The sequence below is a fragment of the Enoplosus armatus genome, chromosome 16 (genome assembly GCF_043641665.1).
Source record: "Enoplosus armatus isolate fEnoArm2 chromosome 16, fEnoArm2.hap1, whole genome shotgun sequence".
NCBI lineage: Eukaryota > Metazoa > Chordata > Actinopteri > Centrarchiformes > Enoplosidae > Enoplosus > Enoplosus armatus.
This window is the reverse complement of record NC_092195.1, coordinates 17278913-17292505: the sequence shown is the minus strand read 5'-3', so window position 1 is coordinate 17292505 and position 13593 is coordinate 17278913. Positions and strand designations below refer to the sequence as shown.

General features: G+C 39.1%; 1 protein-coding gene, 1 long non-coding RNA gene and 2 other non-coding genes across 5 annotated transcripts; all 4 read left to right on the top strand.

Annotated features, from left to right (window-relative positions):
* Window positions 1–2601: 2601 nt before the first annotated feature.
* On the top strand, window positions 2602–5781 carry LOC139299361 (uncharacterized). 2 transcript variants are annotated; one of them, XR_011598776.1, is made up of 6 exons: window positions 2602–2657; window positions 2888–2930; window positions 3955–4029; window positions 5018–5061; window positions 5385–5453; window positions 5544–5781. It is a non-coding gene; the product is annotated as an uncharacterized lncRNA (long non-coding RNA). The 2 variants fall into 2 exon arrangements; XR_011598777.1 differs by having other exon boundaries at window positions 2604–2645.
* On the top strand, window positions 3090–3225 carry LOC139299550 (small nucleolar RNA SNORA9). The gene has a single exon (XR_011598834.1). It is a non-coding gene; the product is annotated as a small nucleolar RNA SNORA9 (small nucleolar RNA).
* On the top strand, window positions 4791–4925 carry LOC139299551 (small nucleolar RNA SNORA9). Its single transcript, XR_011598835.1, has one exon. It is a non-coding gene; the product is annotated as a small nucleolar RNA SNORA9 (small nucleolar RNA).
* A 740-nt stretch (window positions 5782–6521) lies between the features above and the next one.
* On the top strand, window positions 6522–10895 carry rbm43 (RNA binding motif protein 43). The gene is made up of 3 exons (XM_070921938.1): window positions 6522–6592; window positions 7483–7568; window positions 8124–10895. Exon 3 carries the CDS (start codon window positions 8124–8126, stop codon window positions 9297–9299), a length of 1176 nt encoding a protein of 391 aa, XP_070778039.1. The 5' UTR covers window positions 6522–6592; window positions 7483–7568; the 3' UTR covers window positions 9300–10895.
* Window positions 10896–13593: the final 2698 nt, after the last annotated feature.

The window sequence follows — 13593 nt, the reverse complement described above, 5'->3', positions numbered from 1 at the left end:
CAGCTGGTGGTGATCCTTAGAGCGCCAACTTTTAAACAAATCAGAGAGTGCTGACGGCATTTGGAGCAGCGATCAGCGTCCCGTCGGCTCGCCAAGAGGCCTTCAGGTGGATTACAGCTCTTGTTTGGTGATGGAGTTGGATTCAGCATCCATTCAGCTTTATTTAGGTCTCTGTCGCCCTTTAGCAGTGCCTCCTGTTGTTACTAGACTGCTATCCCAAATTGGACTCATACCCTTATCGCAGGACCATAGTCAGGATTTTAGAAATACTCCTTTACAATCGAACGCCCTAAATTCATAAAATTGCCAGGAATAACATTTTGATAAAGAAATACAACTGTTTTAGTTCAACCAAATAATCTTAACACAATGTTCATTTGTTAGCATTTCCCGGGGCTTTTGACTGTGTACCATGGTCTTCGTCAGAGGCTGGTGTTCCTCACTCGTCATGGAGCTGTCTCATTTGTCATCATGTGACCTACACACAATGACATCTGGCGAGTCATCTCGATGAAGACCATGAGGTTGTTGTTAAAGGCTCAGGAAAAAGTCAACAAGAGGACCCTTGTTGTTTTGTTTCCATGCTGAACTACCTTTAACGTGTGTATTTAAAGCAGTAGTCATTGTTTTGGCCACTTGAGGGAAGCACAAATACAACATTGACATACTGTAATATCACATTATGGTTGCCTATTTACGCAACGAGCAACATTAGCGTTCATTTGTCGTGTTTCTGAACACCAATATTCACTGTCTTTTTGGCTCCGTTTTGTTCTCCATCAATTGCAATGCAAACCCAACGCCTAATCCTGGTCTCTGAAACCCCCCAAAGTCCCTGCATATTACAGAGGACACAACCTCACCGTCCTCAGTAGCTGCAGCCCTGCCTTATTATGAAATAACAACTGATATGAAAGTAAAATTAACTTTAGGAAAAGCATTTTGGTCATTGAGCTATTTTAAGATTCTTCCCCGAGGCTGAAATGTGATCATCTGATTGTTCAAGTCTGGTAAATTATTTCAAGCTTTGCCTGATCTGTACTGTTTATGTTGTTGTTGGTGTTGCACAGACATGTTCACGTAGCAAAACAGACCCTGTCAGGATAAATCCTGGGACATGGTTGAAATAGGATTATTCAAAGAGATCAAATTATGATAAGTCTAGAGTATATTGTTGGGTGGAGACTTCAGAGACAGTGGATAAAAGATAAAGCAGCCTTTTCTTATTTATAGCTTCAACAGAGCCGTGACGCTGACGTCTTTGCTTGGCTCCATTTTTGTTTTTATAAAACAAACAAACTTCCTCTAAATCAGTCATGCGTGAAATAAGAGGAGCAGCTAAAACAGCCCGTGTTTTTGTCTAAACACAGATTCAGATTCATTTTTTGGGTCTTCATGGGTATGCAAATCACATCAGCTGGGCGAGCGGTCAGCATCACTGCAGGCAAACAAAGCTGAAATTCATCCTGGAAGTCTGCTGATGGTTCAGGCCACAACAGACGGCCAAGGAGAAGTCTGTTCCTCTATGGTCTGTATTGTTGTACGGCAATGCAGTCTGAGTCATCCACCACGAGCGTCCTCCTCGTGGAGCTCCAGAGCTGCCAACACCCACCAACAACGGCTGTCCACTGGGTTATAAAAGCCCTCCTACATAGAAATGGTCCATGTCGGAGGCTAAAAAGCAGTTTTCAAATCGTGTTAAATAAAACCTGTCAAAAATACAATAAATCTGTCCTATGAAAATTCAACATTTTATTGAAGTAAATGCCTTATGAATAAATCGTTACTTTAGTACAAAGCTGTAATGTGCCGAATTTACATGTGATCAGTCTACATGGGAAAACGGGAAGTGATTTTTTTGAATGATGTGATAATAATATAAGGATTTTCCATTCTGTATCTTACTTTGGAGTTTGTGCTAAAGGTGAAGATTTATTGTGACATTTCCAGCCTGAGGAAGTGAGTCAGACTGATTCAAAGTCTCTTCTTTGAATGCATTTATCTTTTAATACAATGTGGTTTGTTTTGAATGTCTTTACTGTATTTCTTTATTCTTTTTAAATTCTCGTAATTCAATACAACTCATGTCTATCCTCATGTAGGGCTATTCCTGTATGTATTCACCAACCCATTTGATTTCTTTGGCTTTTCTTCATTTCATAACTTTAAATGTCATGTTTTGTACACTTTATCTCCTTGTTTTAGTATTTTACCTTGTCTCTTTTTTTTGCACTGTGCTATTGCTGTTAAGTATTAAAGCTTAAGTTCTGTTTTGAAAACTGCCATAAATGTTGCTAGCTTGCTAATGTATTCATCTTTATTGGCTTTATAACATGTTTCTTAGCCCTTCATTACTGTAATTTCATTTTCATCTACTGCCACGGCCACTGCCCATCCAGATATAGACAGACTTTCACCCAGAAATCACAATAAGCGAAGACATTAAATTCAGTTCAAATCCCCGGCAGCTATCTTTGGTATTTTACTGCCCCCTGCTGGACGACCCCGTGCATCGTTAAAGATTCTAACTGCCGTAAAAAAAGAAGAAGAAGAAGAAGAAGAAGAAGAAGAAGAAGAAGAAGTAGAAGTAGAAGTAGAGGAAATACGTCACATCCTGTCAACGGGTTCAGTTGAACGCACAGCGGGTGAGTTAAGAGGTACGTTGAATTAATCCACGACCATCCTACTTAAATTATAAAACGTTGAGCTTCTGATTGAGTGAAATATTACTAAAAGCGAACCGTTGTGGTAAAATGGCGGTTCTGTTGAGGAAATGTTGTTTTAAACAGTTAAAGTTGGTGAAACGCGGGCGCTGTGTTACTTCTGCTAGCTGCTAACACACTTATGAGTTTTTAACAGCCATTATTTATTTATTCTGTCTTTACAGACTGAAGACGTGTGTGTGCAAAATCCAGCATTAAGATGGGAAGGTAAGACTGTTGTTTGTTACTACTCTGGCAGCAGCGATTTATCTCCCCGCCCGTGTGGATGTATCGTATAGTGAAAAGCTCTGCATGTTCTAAACACAGGAAACAAAGTGCAAACACGTTCATTTTAACGTTAAACTTTTTTAAGTGTTCATATTAATTCTGCAGACCTTTCCAGCGAGGCTCAGCCTGCAGTAGCTCTGTCCTTTCCTGTTGTGTCTGCTAGAGAGATCTGGGGCTGTTTGAGGCCCTGCTGTGTGCTCTTCATGGCAGGGTTATAGGTAAACCTCAGACAAACTGTAATTTGTATCCATAGATCGTTTAAAGTAAATTATTATTTCTACATATTTGAGCCTGCCCTAATTGTTTATGCTGTTTTCTAATATATGTGCACCTTGAGGTAAAATAACCTCATGGAGCCCATGAACCCCCTAATCTCATGGAGACCATGTGCCATGAAGAGATGAGTGTGCAGGTTTTCTCTGCAGTTATATAAGCAGAGTTCGCTGCTAATCTGTTTGAAACTTTGAAATATTAAATGTCACAATATCCAGAAGACATTATTTTGGTATCGACATGTACCACTATCTTTTTGCGTGGTTATCAATTAAGTTGTAGCCTTCATTAAAACTATATTAAAGCATTTTCAGCTGGTCGGTATTCTCTGGTAGGCCAGTTCTCTGATCATTATAAATCAGTATTCTAATACATTAACGGGGCATTGGTATATTGTATAACATGAAATACACATAATGTCAAGAGTGGCAAGGCATTCCCATGGTTTTTAATTTAATACATTTGGTTTGTCAAACTTGTTATACTATTACACAAATCTGTGAGAAAACATACTGCATACTAATCATGTATCAATACAGACTGCAGAACTGTAACAAATTTCACTCAAAATTGGCAATAAATCCTTACATAAGCCATTACACTCTCATCCCTTCACGGTACATAATGCGTGTAAAGTGGTAAAATTTGGAAATATGTCTGGTACTTAAAATTAAATCCTCCTTTTTTACAGGACTGCAGAGATGAAGCCCGGCCCTGCCCTGTTCAGACCTCCTGACTGACATCTGGTGCTCAAGTATGATTTAAGGTTAGTTTTTTTTTATCTAAAGAGAGCACATGGCCTGAATATACTGGTTTTGTCATGTTGTTTACTTGCAATACTGCTGCATTGCCTCAGACCAATCTACCATCTTTAAACATTTCTTGTGAGCAAAGTCTATTTAAAGTCAGTGACACAGAAATTAGAGGGTCTTAGCTTCTGTAATGTGACGTATTTCCATGTGAAATGGAATATGTGCGCATGGTTTGATTTCTAGTGGAATTTAAATCCTTTTAGATGTGATTGGATTGCCTTGGGCGTGGTTTATCAAATACAGGGATACGGTACGTAGCATGTAACAAAAAATTATTGAACACAGGGACGCAGGATTAGAACTTGGAAAATGTGTTTTTCATTTCTTCAAGCCAAAAGAAGTCGGACTACTTGAATGTCTTGTCCTGAAGATGTGACGCAGTTTGAACACTTATGTTTACTGGTTTGATCAGAGGATGAAACTGATGTGAAAAAAATATAAAAGCTTTTAGAACCTGTGACTTGCCTTATTTGTTGATAACATTTTCTGACTCTCTTTTCCAACGCCTGTTTTAGGAAACTATGTTAAGATACAAAACACTAGTCCTGTACAAATAGTCTTATTTTTTTTATATATAGAAAATGAATGCAGTTTTGGGAAGCTTTCTGTCAGCTAGTCACCCATTTTTTGGTCATTGCTAAAGGCTGTGATAAGCATTTGTGACAGATAATGAAATCGTAAGTCAGAGCTGAAGTGTGGTAATAAAAGTCGACGTGTGCAGACCTTTCCAGCGAGGCTCAGCCTGCTGTGGCTCTGTCCTTTCCTGTTGTGTCTGCTAGAGAGATGTGGGGCTGTTTGAGGCCCTGCTGTGACTCTTCATGGCAGGGTTATAGGTAAACCTCCAACATTGTCATCATCACGTTTGAAGCCGGACGAAATACTTGTCGCACTGCTCCAGTGTCCATTAACTTATTGACTGAAATCTCTTATTTTGCATTACAGGAGTGGCTGCTGCTGAGTGCAGAAGTCTGTCATGAGGTCAAGTGGTACGTTTACCTGAACTACTTCTATATTTTTCACTATTCAATCAATCGTAGAACACTGATCAAACCTGGATTGTCAGGATCCCGTTTCATTTGTCATTCAAGTGATTTTAACTGAACTATGTTTTGATAGTTCAACATTTTGTTTGATGGTTTGTCTCATCATTCTATTATTTGCTCAAATCTTGCTGTACTCGTTAGATTTTACTCATTACCTCTTTGTATGTAGCCCAGCTATTGGATGATGCCTCTTGTATGAATGTAAATATACAAAAAGTGTTGTAACTTAAGCATCTGATAAATACTGGGTTTTTATTCTTTCCCAGGTTTCACAGCTTCGACGTTGTGGCTCCTCATTGAGACCAGAGTGAACTGCGTCAAAGACTTTGATGCAGGTGAGGATACAGATTTCCTCCAAGTCAGTCTGATGGCTCTTCATGTTTTACAATAAGGGATTTATTAAAATGTCTTTTTTTTATCTGCAGATTTCGTCTGAGTTGTTGGAGATCCAGTTCATCTGCTGAGGAGAAATAAAGATCATATTCTGAGTTCTAACCTGCAGATAATTCCCAGATTTGTCTCCGATGCTGTAATGCTCAAGAGGAAAGAATGTCTGTGTCCAGAGTTTTAATTATCACAGTAAAACGTATGTTAATGATCACTTAAGAACTGTACAAGAGATTGATGAGAAACACAGTTAAAATAAACATCATCCTAAACACATTTGCTGTTTTTGTAACTTCATTTGCAATCGGAGAAAAACTATTTCAGTTAATAAAAGAAACACAGTTGACACAGTAATGGCGTCCCTGGATTGTCATAGAACAAGAAATACATTCAGTCTACAGCTGGTTTCACATTTATTACATTACATTGTGGTGATCAGCTCTTGTGTGGAACAGGATTTGCCTGGACTGTAGCCAACTTTGACATTGACAAAAGTAAAAATGTTTGTCTTAATATTGTAATTTGTGGAAACCCAAATGCAATCACACAAAATCTGAGAAACATTTGAAGACATGCCGTTTGAAATATTGAGCAACTAGTGTTTAATTAGTTTATTCTACAACATAAAATCTGTAATACTGATGAAGATCCATGTGAGGGCGATGCTGCACCACATGTTTACTGTGGGTCAGGATCTCAGTGTAACAAACCTACAGTTTGTTTTCATTCTGATTTATACCAATAAAACTTTACTGTGCTCATATCTTTTACTTAAGTAAAGATAGTGGAGTAAAAAGTAGAATTATAACAGAACATTTAAGTAAAGTATAAGTACCTAAAAATTGTACTTACGTACATTACTTGAGTAAATGTAGTATTATTATAATTTAAATTATAAAAAAAAAAGTACTTTTCCTTTCTGGAAAAGGGTCGAGAAGGAGTTTTATTTAATTCGTTTTATTTTATTTTATTGTGTAAATATGAAGCGGACGTGACGACACTGCTTTCGGTTTCACGCGCAGCCAGGAGCATCGCCACACTGATGGAAACAAGTGAAGTCATGAAGTTCACAGGAGAGAGCTGTAAAGTAAGTGACACCTGACTGACACCTCCACTGCAGATTCACTTTGTGCGCCTGTAACGGAAATATTAGCGAGTGAACGTGAAGTTTACTCGCTAGAGTTTCTGAAAAGTTCGGGCGATATTTCCAATCAGAAAACACAAGTTTCTGCTTGGCAGAGAACGTGCTTATCATCTCTACTACTTTAGTCGACGCATTCACTCGTTTACGGCCACTCATCTTCATTTACAGATGTTGAAAAGCAACCGCATCTGCCAAAGCGCCACATTTTCCCTGAGAGGAAATAACTTTCACTTTCGATGAAACGTCCTGGACTTTCCATGTCACCTTGAAAGATCACATGGCTGCTTTGATATCCGTCACCTAGCCACTGGACTAAAAGTAGTACTACCACAGGGGGGAAATACTGTGAAATTACACGTGGAAGTCCTGAATTCAAAGTCTGACTTAAGTAAAAGTACACATTATGCAGGAGGGCCAATTTCAGACTAATGTGTGTTATATTATTGGATTGGAAGGTGGAGCTCATTTAAACTTCTTCTAAATACCTCTGGGTAGCTTTTGAATTCACCCCCAGTGATCAATAAAGTTTTTATCTTAACCTATAAAAAAACACCACAATTTATTTCTTGATATTTTTTATTATTAACCTGAATCAAACAAAGTAACCAGTATCTATAGTCATCAAATAAATGTAGTATTAAAGTGCAATATTTCCCTCTGAAATGTGGTGGAGTAGAAAGTAGCAGGAAATGAAAATACTTAAAGTGCAAGTACCTAAAAATATTACTTACAGTACTTGAGTAAGAAGAGAAGCATGATTGAGGTTTTGGGGGTGCTGGATGTTTTTCCAGCTGACAGCACGGCTGATAAACTGCTGATTTATTTCCTGACAGCCTAACGCGGAGGAGGGGAGGCGCTGACGGTGCTTTACTCCTGTTATCAGCCGGGACAGGCTTTCATCATATTCGAGGAGCCAGAGGTAAAGTCATCAATCATGGGGCTCAACACGCTCATCAAGCCCATAAAGCTCATTTTAGGTGGTGAAGTCAATAAAAGTGGATAAACAACCATTAAAACATCGAGAAAAGTTAACTTAAGATGATTTCTGGAAAGTTTCAATCTACATACTTTAATTAATTTCTTCTTTTAGTGGTTATTAACTAATCTGTGGACTTAATTGCCCTCTAATGGCCATCAGTAGAAATTGCTATAACTATAACTGAAAACACCTGCAATTGAGTAGCTCCTGCTAAAACAAAGTGTTTTTTGACCATTAAATATTAATTAATTAGCTTGAAACATGGTTGCATGGAATAAAGCATTTACAGGCCCATGTAAGCACAAAAAATGCAAAATACAACCAGTGTGAATCATCAGCAATATCATTTAACAGTGAAAGCACCTTACCACCTTCAGCTAACTGAACATTTGTCCATCTTATGTTAGGTCGGATTAATCATTTCCTTATTCACATTTGTTTGTCTGCACCTTCGTCGTGTGTCACTCTGTGTTTTTCTCCACCTCTCGTTCTCAGATGGATGTCCCCGTGGAGGCGACAGTACATTTGAATGTTTTCCCCAATAAGACAGAAGTGCGAGAAATCCTCAGGTCAAATGGCTTTGTGTGCACAGATCTGAGCAGCGATCGGGTGCGTGTCAAGGGATCATTTTTGAAACTTAAAACTGTGGCGGCCTCTTTGGAGTCGCTTCTTAAATCACAAACCAAGACGGACATCGCGCCGTACTCATCCTCACCAGCCCCGATGGTTTCCTCTGGAGCCATTTCCAAATACTACGCTAACAACAGCTCAGATGGTAACAGAAGCCGGTCAGGATCCCGAAACAAGCCTCTGCGTGCTTTCCCATCTTCCCATCCACTGTCTCCAGAGTACAGAGATTCTTCTTCTCCAAGACCAGACCAGCATTGCTCAGTCAGACCTGGAAAAGAGTCCTTTGTCGTTGATGCAGATGTGTTTATGTACGCAGACCGCCTCAGGAAGAAAGACATTAATTGTATTCTGGACAGCCATAATGTTAAAATGGACGTGTGTCAAGTTGGCGATGGCTTCAACGTCACTTTACTGGGGAAGAGCGCAAGCACAGCTGTCGGTAAAATACAGAGCCTCCTGAACGATCTCAACAAATCACTACGCACACAGGAAGTTCCCCTGAAGGACATGAATTATGAAGGCAAGGCCCTTTTAGAGAGGATTCAGAAAAAGAAAAACATTTACGATTTAGTGCTCATACGTGCGATGAATGACACACTTCACCTCATAGGACCGTCTGGTGAGAGCTACAAGTTGAAGCAGAGTCTGTTGGGGAACCCGGTTGACCAGTCAGGACGTACAGGGAGGACGTTCAACAAAAACTCCAGAGCGAGGAGCAGCTCTCTGCCACCAGTCAGACGAAAGGACACAGAAACAGATGGCGGCGCCGTTGCTTATCCATCTCCCGTTGGAGCTGCGGGTTACTCTCCATCAAAGTACCAGGATGATAAACAGAAAGGCGCTGTGCCTGAGCGGGGAGCTCCTGGTGGCTCTTTGAGAAGAAGCTTATCTGGGTCCCGCGGAAAAACCCACGCAGGAAGGGCTAACGGCGTCAAGCGAGAGCTGGAAAACAAACCTCCGACTCCTAAATCACCCCTGAAAAGCCTTCAAGAATTTCTAAAGATTGAAGACTTAAAGAAAAAGTTTAAACCTTGGAGATAATGATAAATGAGCAGTGAGGGTAGACACACGGCACTGTACTATTTTCTGACCGTGTTATGTGATAATACATTTTCTTTCTCTTATTGAGTAACAGGTTTGAATATGCAGCTGCATGGTGCTGTATAGTAGAGCCTGATTGATACTGGTTTTAACAGTGAAACCAATATTTGTTGTAAATTTGTTCTAAGTTTTTTCGTAGAATATAATATATCATCTCTGAACATGTAAATAGTTATTTTGGAATTACATTTATTTGCTTTCTTGCAGAGAGTTAGATGAGAAGATTGATACCACTCATATGTCTGTACAGTAAATATAAAGCTACAGCCAGCAGCCGGTTAGCTTATCTTAGCATAAAGACTGGAAACAGGGAAACAGCTAGCCTGTCTCTGTCCAAAGCTAACCAACTCCGCTAAAGCTCACTAATTAACATGTTATATTCTATGTTTTAAGGGGGTTATGTGCCAAACTATTTCTTGGCCTGAAGCAGTATCTTTGGACAGAATAAGGATAGCTGTGTCCAGTCTTTGTGCTAAGCTAAGCTAACCGGCCGCTGATGGTATTTACTGTACAGAGATGAGAGTGGTATCAATATTCTCACCTAACTCTCGCTAAGAAAGTGAATCCTGTATTTCCCAAAATGTGTTACTAAGTATTACTGTAAAAATATGATATGACAATATACCAATAAACTGTATCTATGATGAAAAAACAAATGCAGATAATGTCAGCCATGCAAATATATCGTTGGGCTCTGTTGTTTAACGTTTACTCTCAGCCTTTAAATGATTGTTGAAGTGTAAGATTTAAGTTGATCAGTCAGATTGATGAATGCTGTTGTTATGTGGAGCAATATACAGATGCTGACACTTACCGTATCTTGTAATGTCAAAATGTTTATTACACTCAAACATAAATAACCTGTTCATAACATTATTCTACTTATTCTGTCCTGAGAACTGTCACGTATTTACAGCGCTTGACTGTCATCTCTCCCACAATTGTATTTCATTATTGCTAGATGCTGTGTGACTGTAAATGTTGTGGACATTATTCTACATCTGTACACTGGATAAGAGCATCAGCTATGTGGCTAATATATAATTTATGTAAATGGGAAAACCTGAAGAATAAATACGGCAATTAATTGCACAAATGGTCATTAAAAAACACTAACATTGATAAAATACCATGGGAGATGTGAAGGATCTCTGGGTGTTAATTAAACGTAAGAGTGTTTGTGCTCTACCATAATTACATTGTGCATCAGGGGCTACTGTCAGCGTGCGTTTTCTGTTAATGTTACTGTAACACCTGAATGCAACATCTAGATGGAGACAGAAACATGTGAGAGGAAGTGAAACAGTCTCTGACAGTCGACTGAACTCAAGAGAGGAAGTAGTTATGGCTGATGAGGATCTAGAATAACAGGCAAGTGTAGTTACAGGAAGGGTAACTGGAGGTTTGACTGGATACTCTCGCCATTATACAGTTTAACACAAACTTTAGATTAAACGTCAACAAAAGAACAGGCTGTCTCTCTCTACAGTAGGTAGGTGTTGTGTTTTTCTCACAAATAAAAATGTTTCAGTCTGATGGTAAAGTCCCTTTACTCATTTAATTTCCAGTCAGTGCTTGTATCAAGTATGAATTAAAGAGACCACTCAAACAGGGCTGCAATGATGGCTATAAGTATGACTCGGAGGACTTTCTTATAACAGTAATACAAATCAGTCTGATGAGAAATGTCTCCTCCACCACAGAGCTTAGTGCTGTGGTTTTCCCCCCGTTTGTTTTTATGTGTTACCAGGATATCTTGAAAACTTACCATGAAATCTGATGCACAGAAAGTTGATGACAATATATTATTTAGACTTGAGATTTTCATCTTTGTAACATGATGGTTTTTTGTAATTTGGGCAAACTAAACCTTTAAGTTAAATTGGTTAAAATAAAACATCAGAGTTCAGTCTTGACTTTGAAATGTGGATTGACAAAATACCAACTCAAAGTCCAGTTTTTCTGGAGCATTTCTTAAAGTCTTGATCATCAACTGTGTCTTCTGTATGGGAGCCCTGGACAAAGCTCGAAAGTGGACCCTGAGTTGGGATTGTTTAGTCCAGCAATGAAAATTTACCAAAAACTTTAGTGTATCTAGCTATGCTGGATCGTTTTTTATTTTTTATTTACTATGGTCAAATGTTTTGTGACAAATTTGATTTGTAGGGCATGTTGTCAACAATTTTAATACTGACTTTTCTTCCGTTGAAAGTGATTACAAAGGAAACAGCGACAGTATCCACAGTTGAAGGGACATTATTTCTGGAGAGAGATGTTGCTGTAATGTCTTTTGTCAGTGCTTTGGGCACCACAAATACAATTCCATTCACCTCAAACATATTTCAAAACCTGGACAAATAAAACCAAAACTAATAAAAGAACAAATCTGTTTGTTTTTTTGTAATTTGGGTGAACCAACCCTTTAAATTGTATTTGAAAGGAGTGACATAAACAAAGTAGTAGTAGCATTGCATTGTGAAAGTGCCTTCTTGTATTTAAACATAAACTTTTTGAAGGTAGCTGTTCATCCTTATCACAGACTCTATTCATGAAGCAGACAATACAGGCGTGGATTTTGCTTGTTATGGAAAAAGCCCATCTGAGTCATGAACTGAGCTGTCTGTGTCACTTGGCCTTTGCTTGGAAAGATAAACACACTCTGCTGAAACATGCTGGAGAGCTGCCGGCAGCTGACAAAATGTCAAGCTCATCACTTCAGTACATCTTGACCTACCTGAGAGGTGTACAGATCAGAGATGGAAATCATGAATCACTCTGTCGATTCGAATCACTTTGTTCAGTTCAGTTCAAAGACTACTAATCACTGGCTAAGTAGTTCATTTACTTCTTTTTCCTAAGCTTAACAGTTGGATCACCATTCAAATGCACTTAAGTACGTGCAACAGTAAGTGAACGCATCACCTATAACAACCAATATTTCTACTGATAATATTGATAGCAACTATAACAGAATTAACAGACTCTTACAATGTTGTATTAGCAAAACATTAGCCTATAGCCTATATTACCCTATAATGGCTAGCTTGGTTACCAAATCAACAATTACAAAACTCTTAAAAAGAGTACCTACAGATAATGCTCCAACAATGGCAACAATTTGGGGGAGAAGACAAAAGATGGCTGTCAATATCCGCTTGGTCACAGATCTGACAAAATGGTGGATGTAACAATATCAGTTAAACTGCAACTGCTATAGAACTCTGCATGTTCAACCGACACCAACTGGTGGTGGCAGAATAAACAATAGCCGCATGTCACATAAGTGTTTGTTTACTTGTGATGCCTTAATATGAGGTAATGTCTACCTACCTTAATCACAGGATAGCATAATGTTGCCTTTTCTGATTTGAACAGTGTTCCTTGGGTGGGAAAAGAGAAAAAATACCTTGAAAAGTTCTTGAAAAGGTTTCCCATAAAAGGTCAAGTGGTGTGATAAGGGGATAGAGAAATCACCTGTCTCTGCCTTAGTCAGTATTCCTGTACACTCTCTGAACTTAATGACACACACCTACACACTTACATTTGTCTTATATAACAAAACAGCACTGCTAAACCTTTTAGGTTACCTTTTAACTAGTTTTAGCTAGTTTCTCAAGTTGCTACCTGGCTCTGCTGCGAGTTGGGAACCTTTATTTTAGAGAAAAACCCTAAGGGACATGTTGTACTGCCAATGCCAAAGGAAATGCCACGATCTTTCCTAGGAGATAAAGGCCATTTTCTACCCCCAAATTTGCAAGGTTAACTGCTCTTGTCTGGCAGTATGTCAGATGTGAGTTCCTGTTTCTGAGAAGTAAAGCTACACAAAATACACACAAAAGGTCGAGGCTGAAAAGCAAGAAAGTAAAGCCTCATGTCCTGTTTAGTTACCATTTAGAAATGTGGAGGCCTTGTGGCAGGAAGAGAGAGATGGAGGAGGATGCAGAAGTGGTCTGAGCTTTTAAAGATAGCCTCCTGCTATTTATACAGATCGGCATGAGGGCATAGGCTGACTGACAGGATGACGTGCTGTAGCTTGTAGACCACAACTCTCTGTGACTTGACTAAGCACACCCTAGAATCCACCAAAGAGCTCGCCACGCCCACAGCACACTGTCTACACTACCGGGCCCCAGAAGTCGACCGTACTTCTCTTTCTTCTTCCTTGAGCTGCTTTCTGTTCCTCTGCGTCTTGTCCGTCTTTTATTTTTAGTGTGTTTGGTGAATACAGACAGAG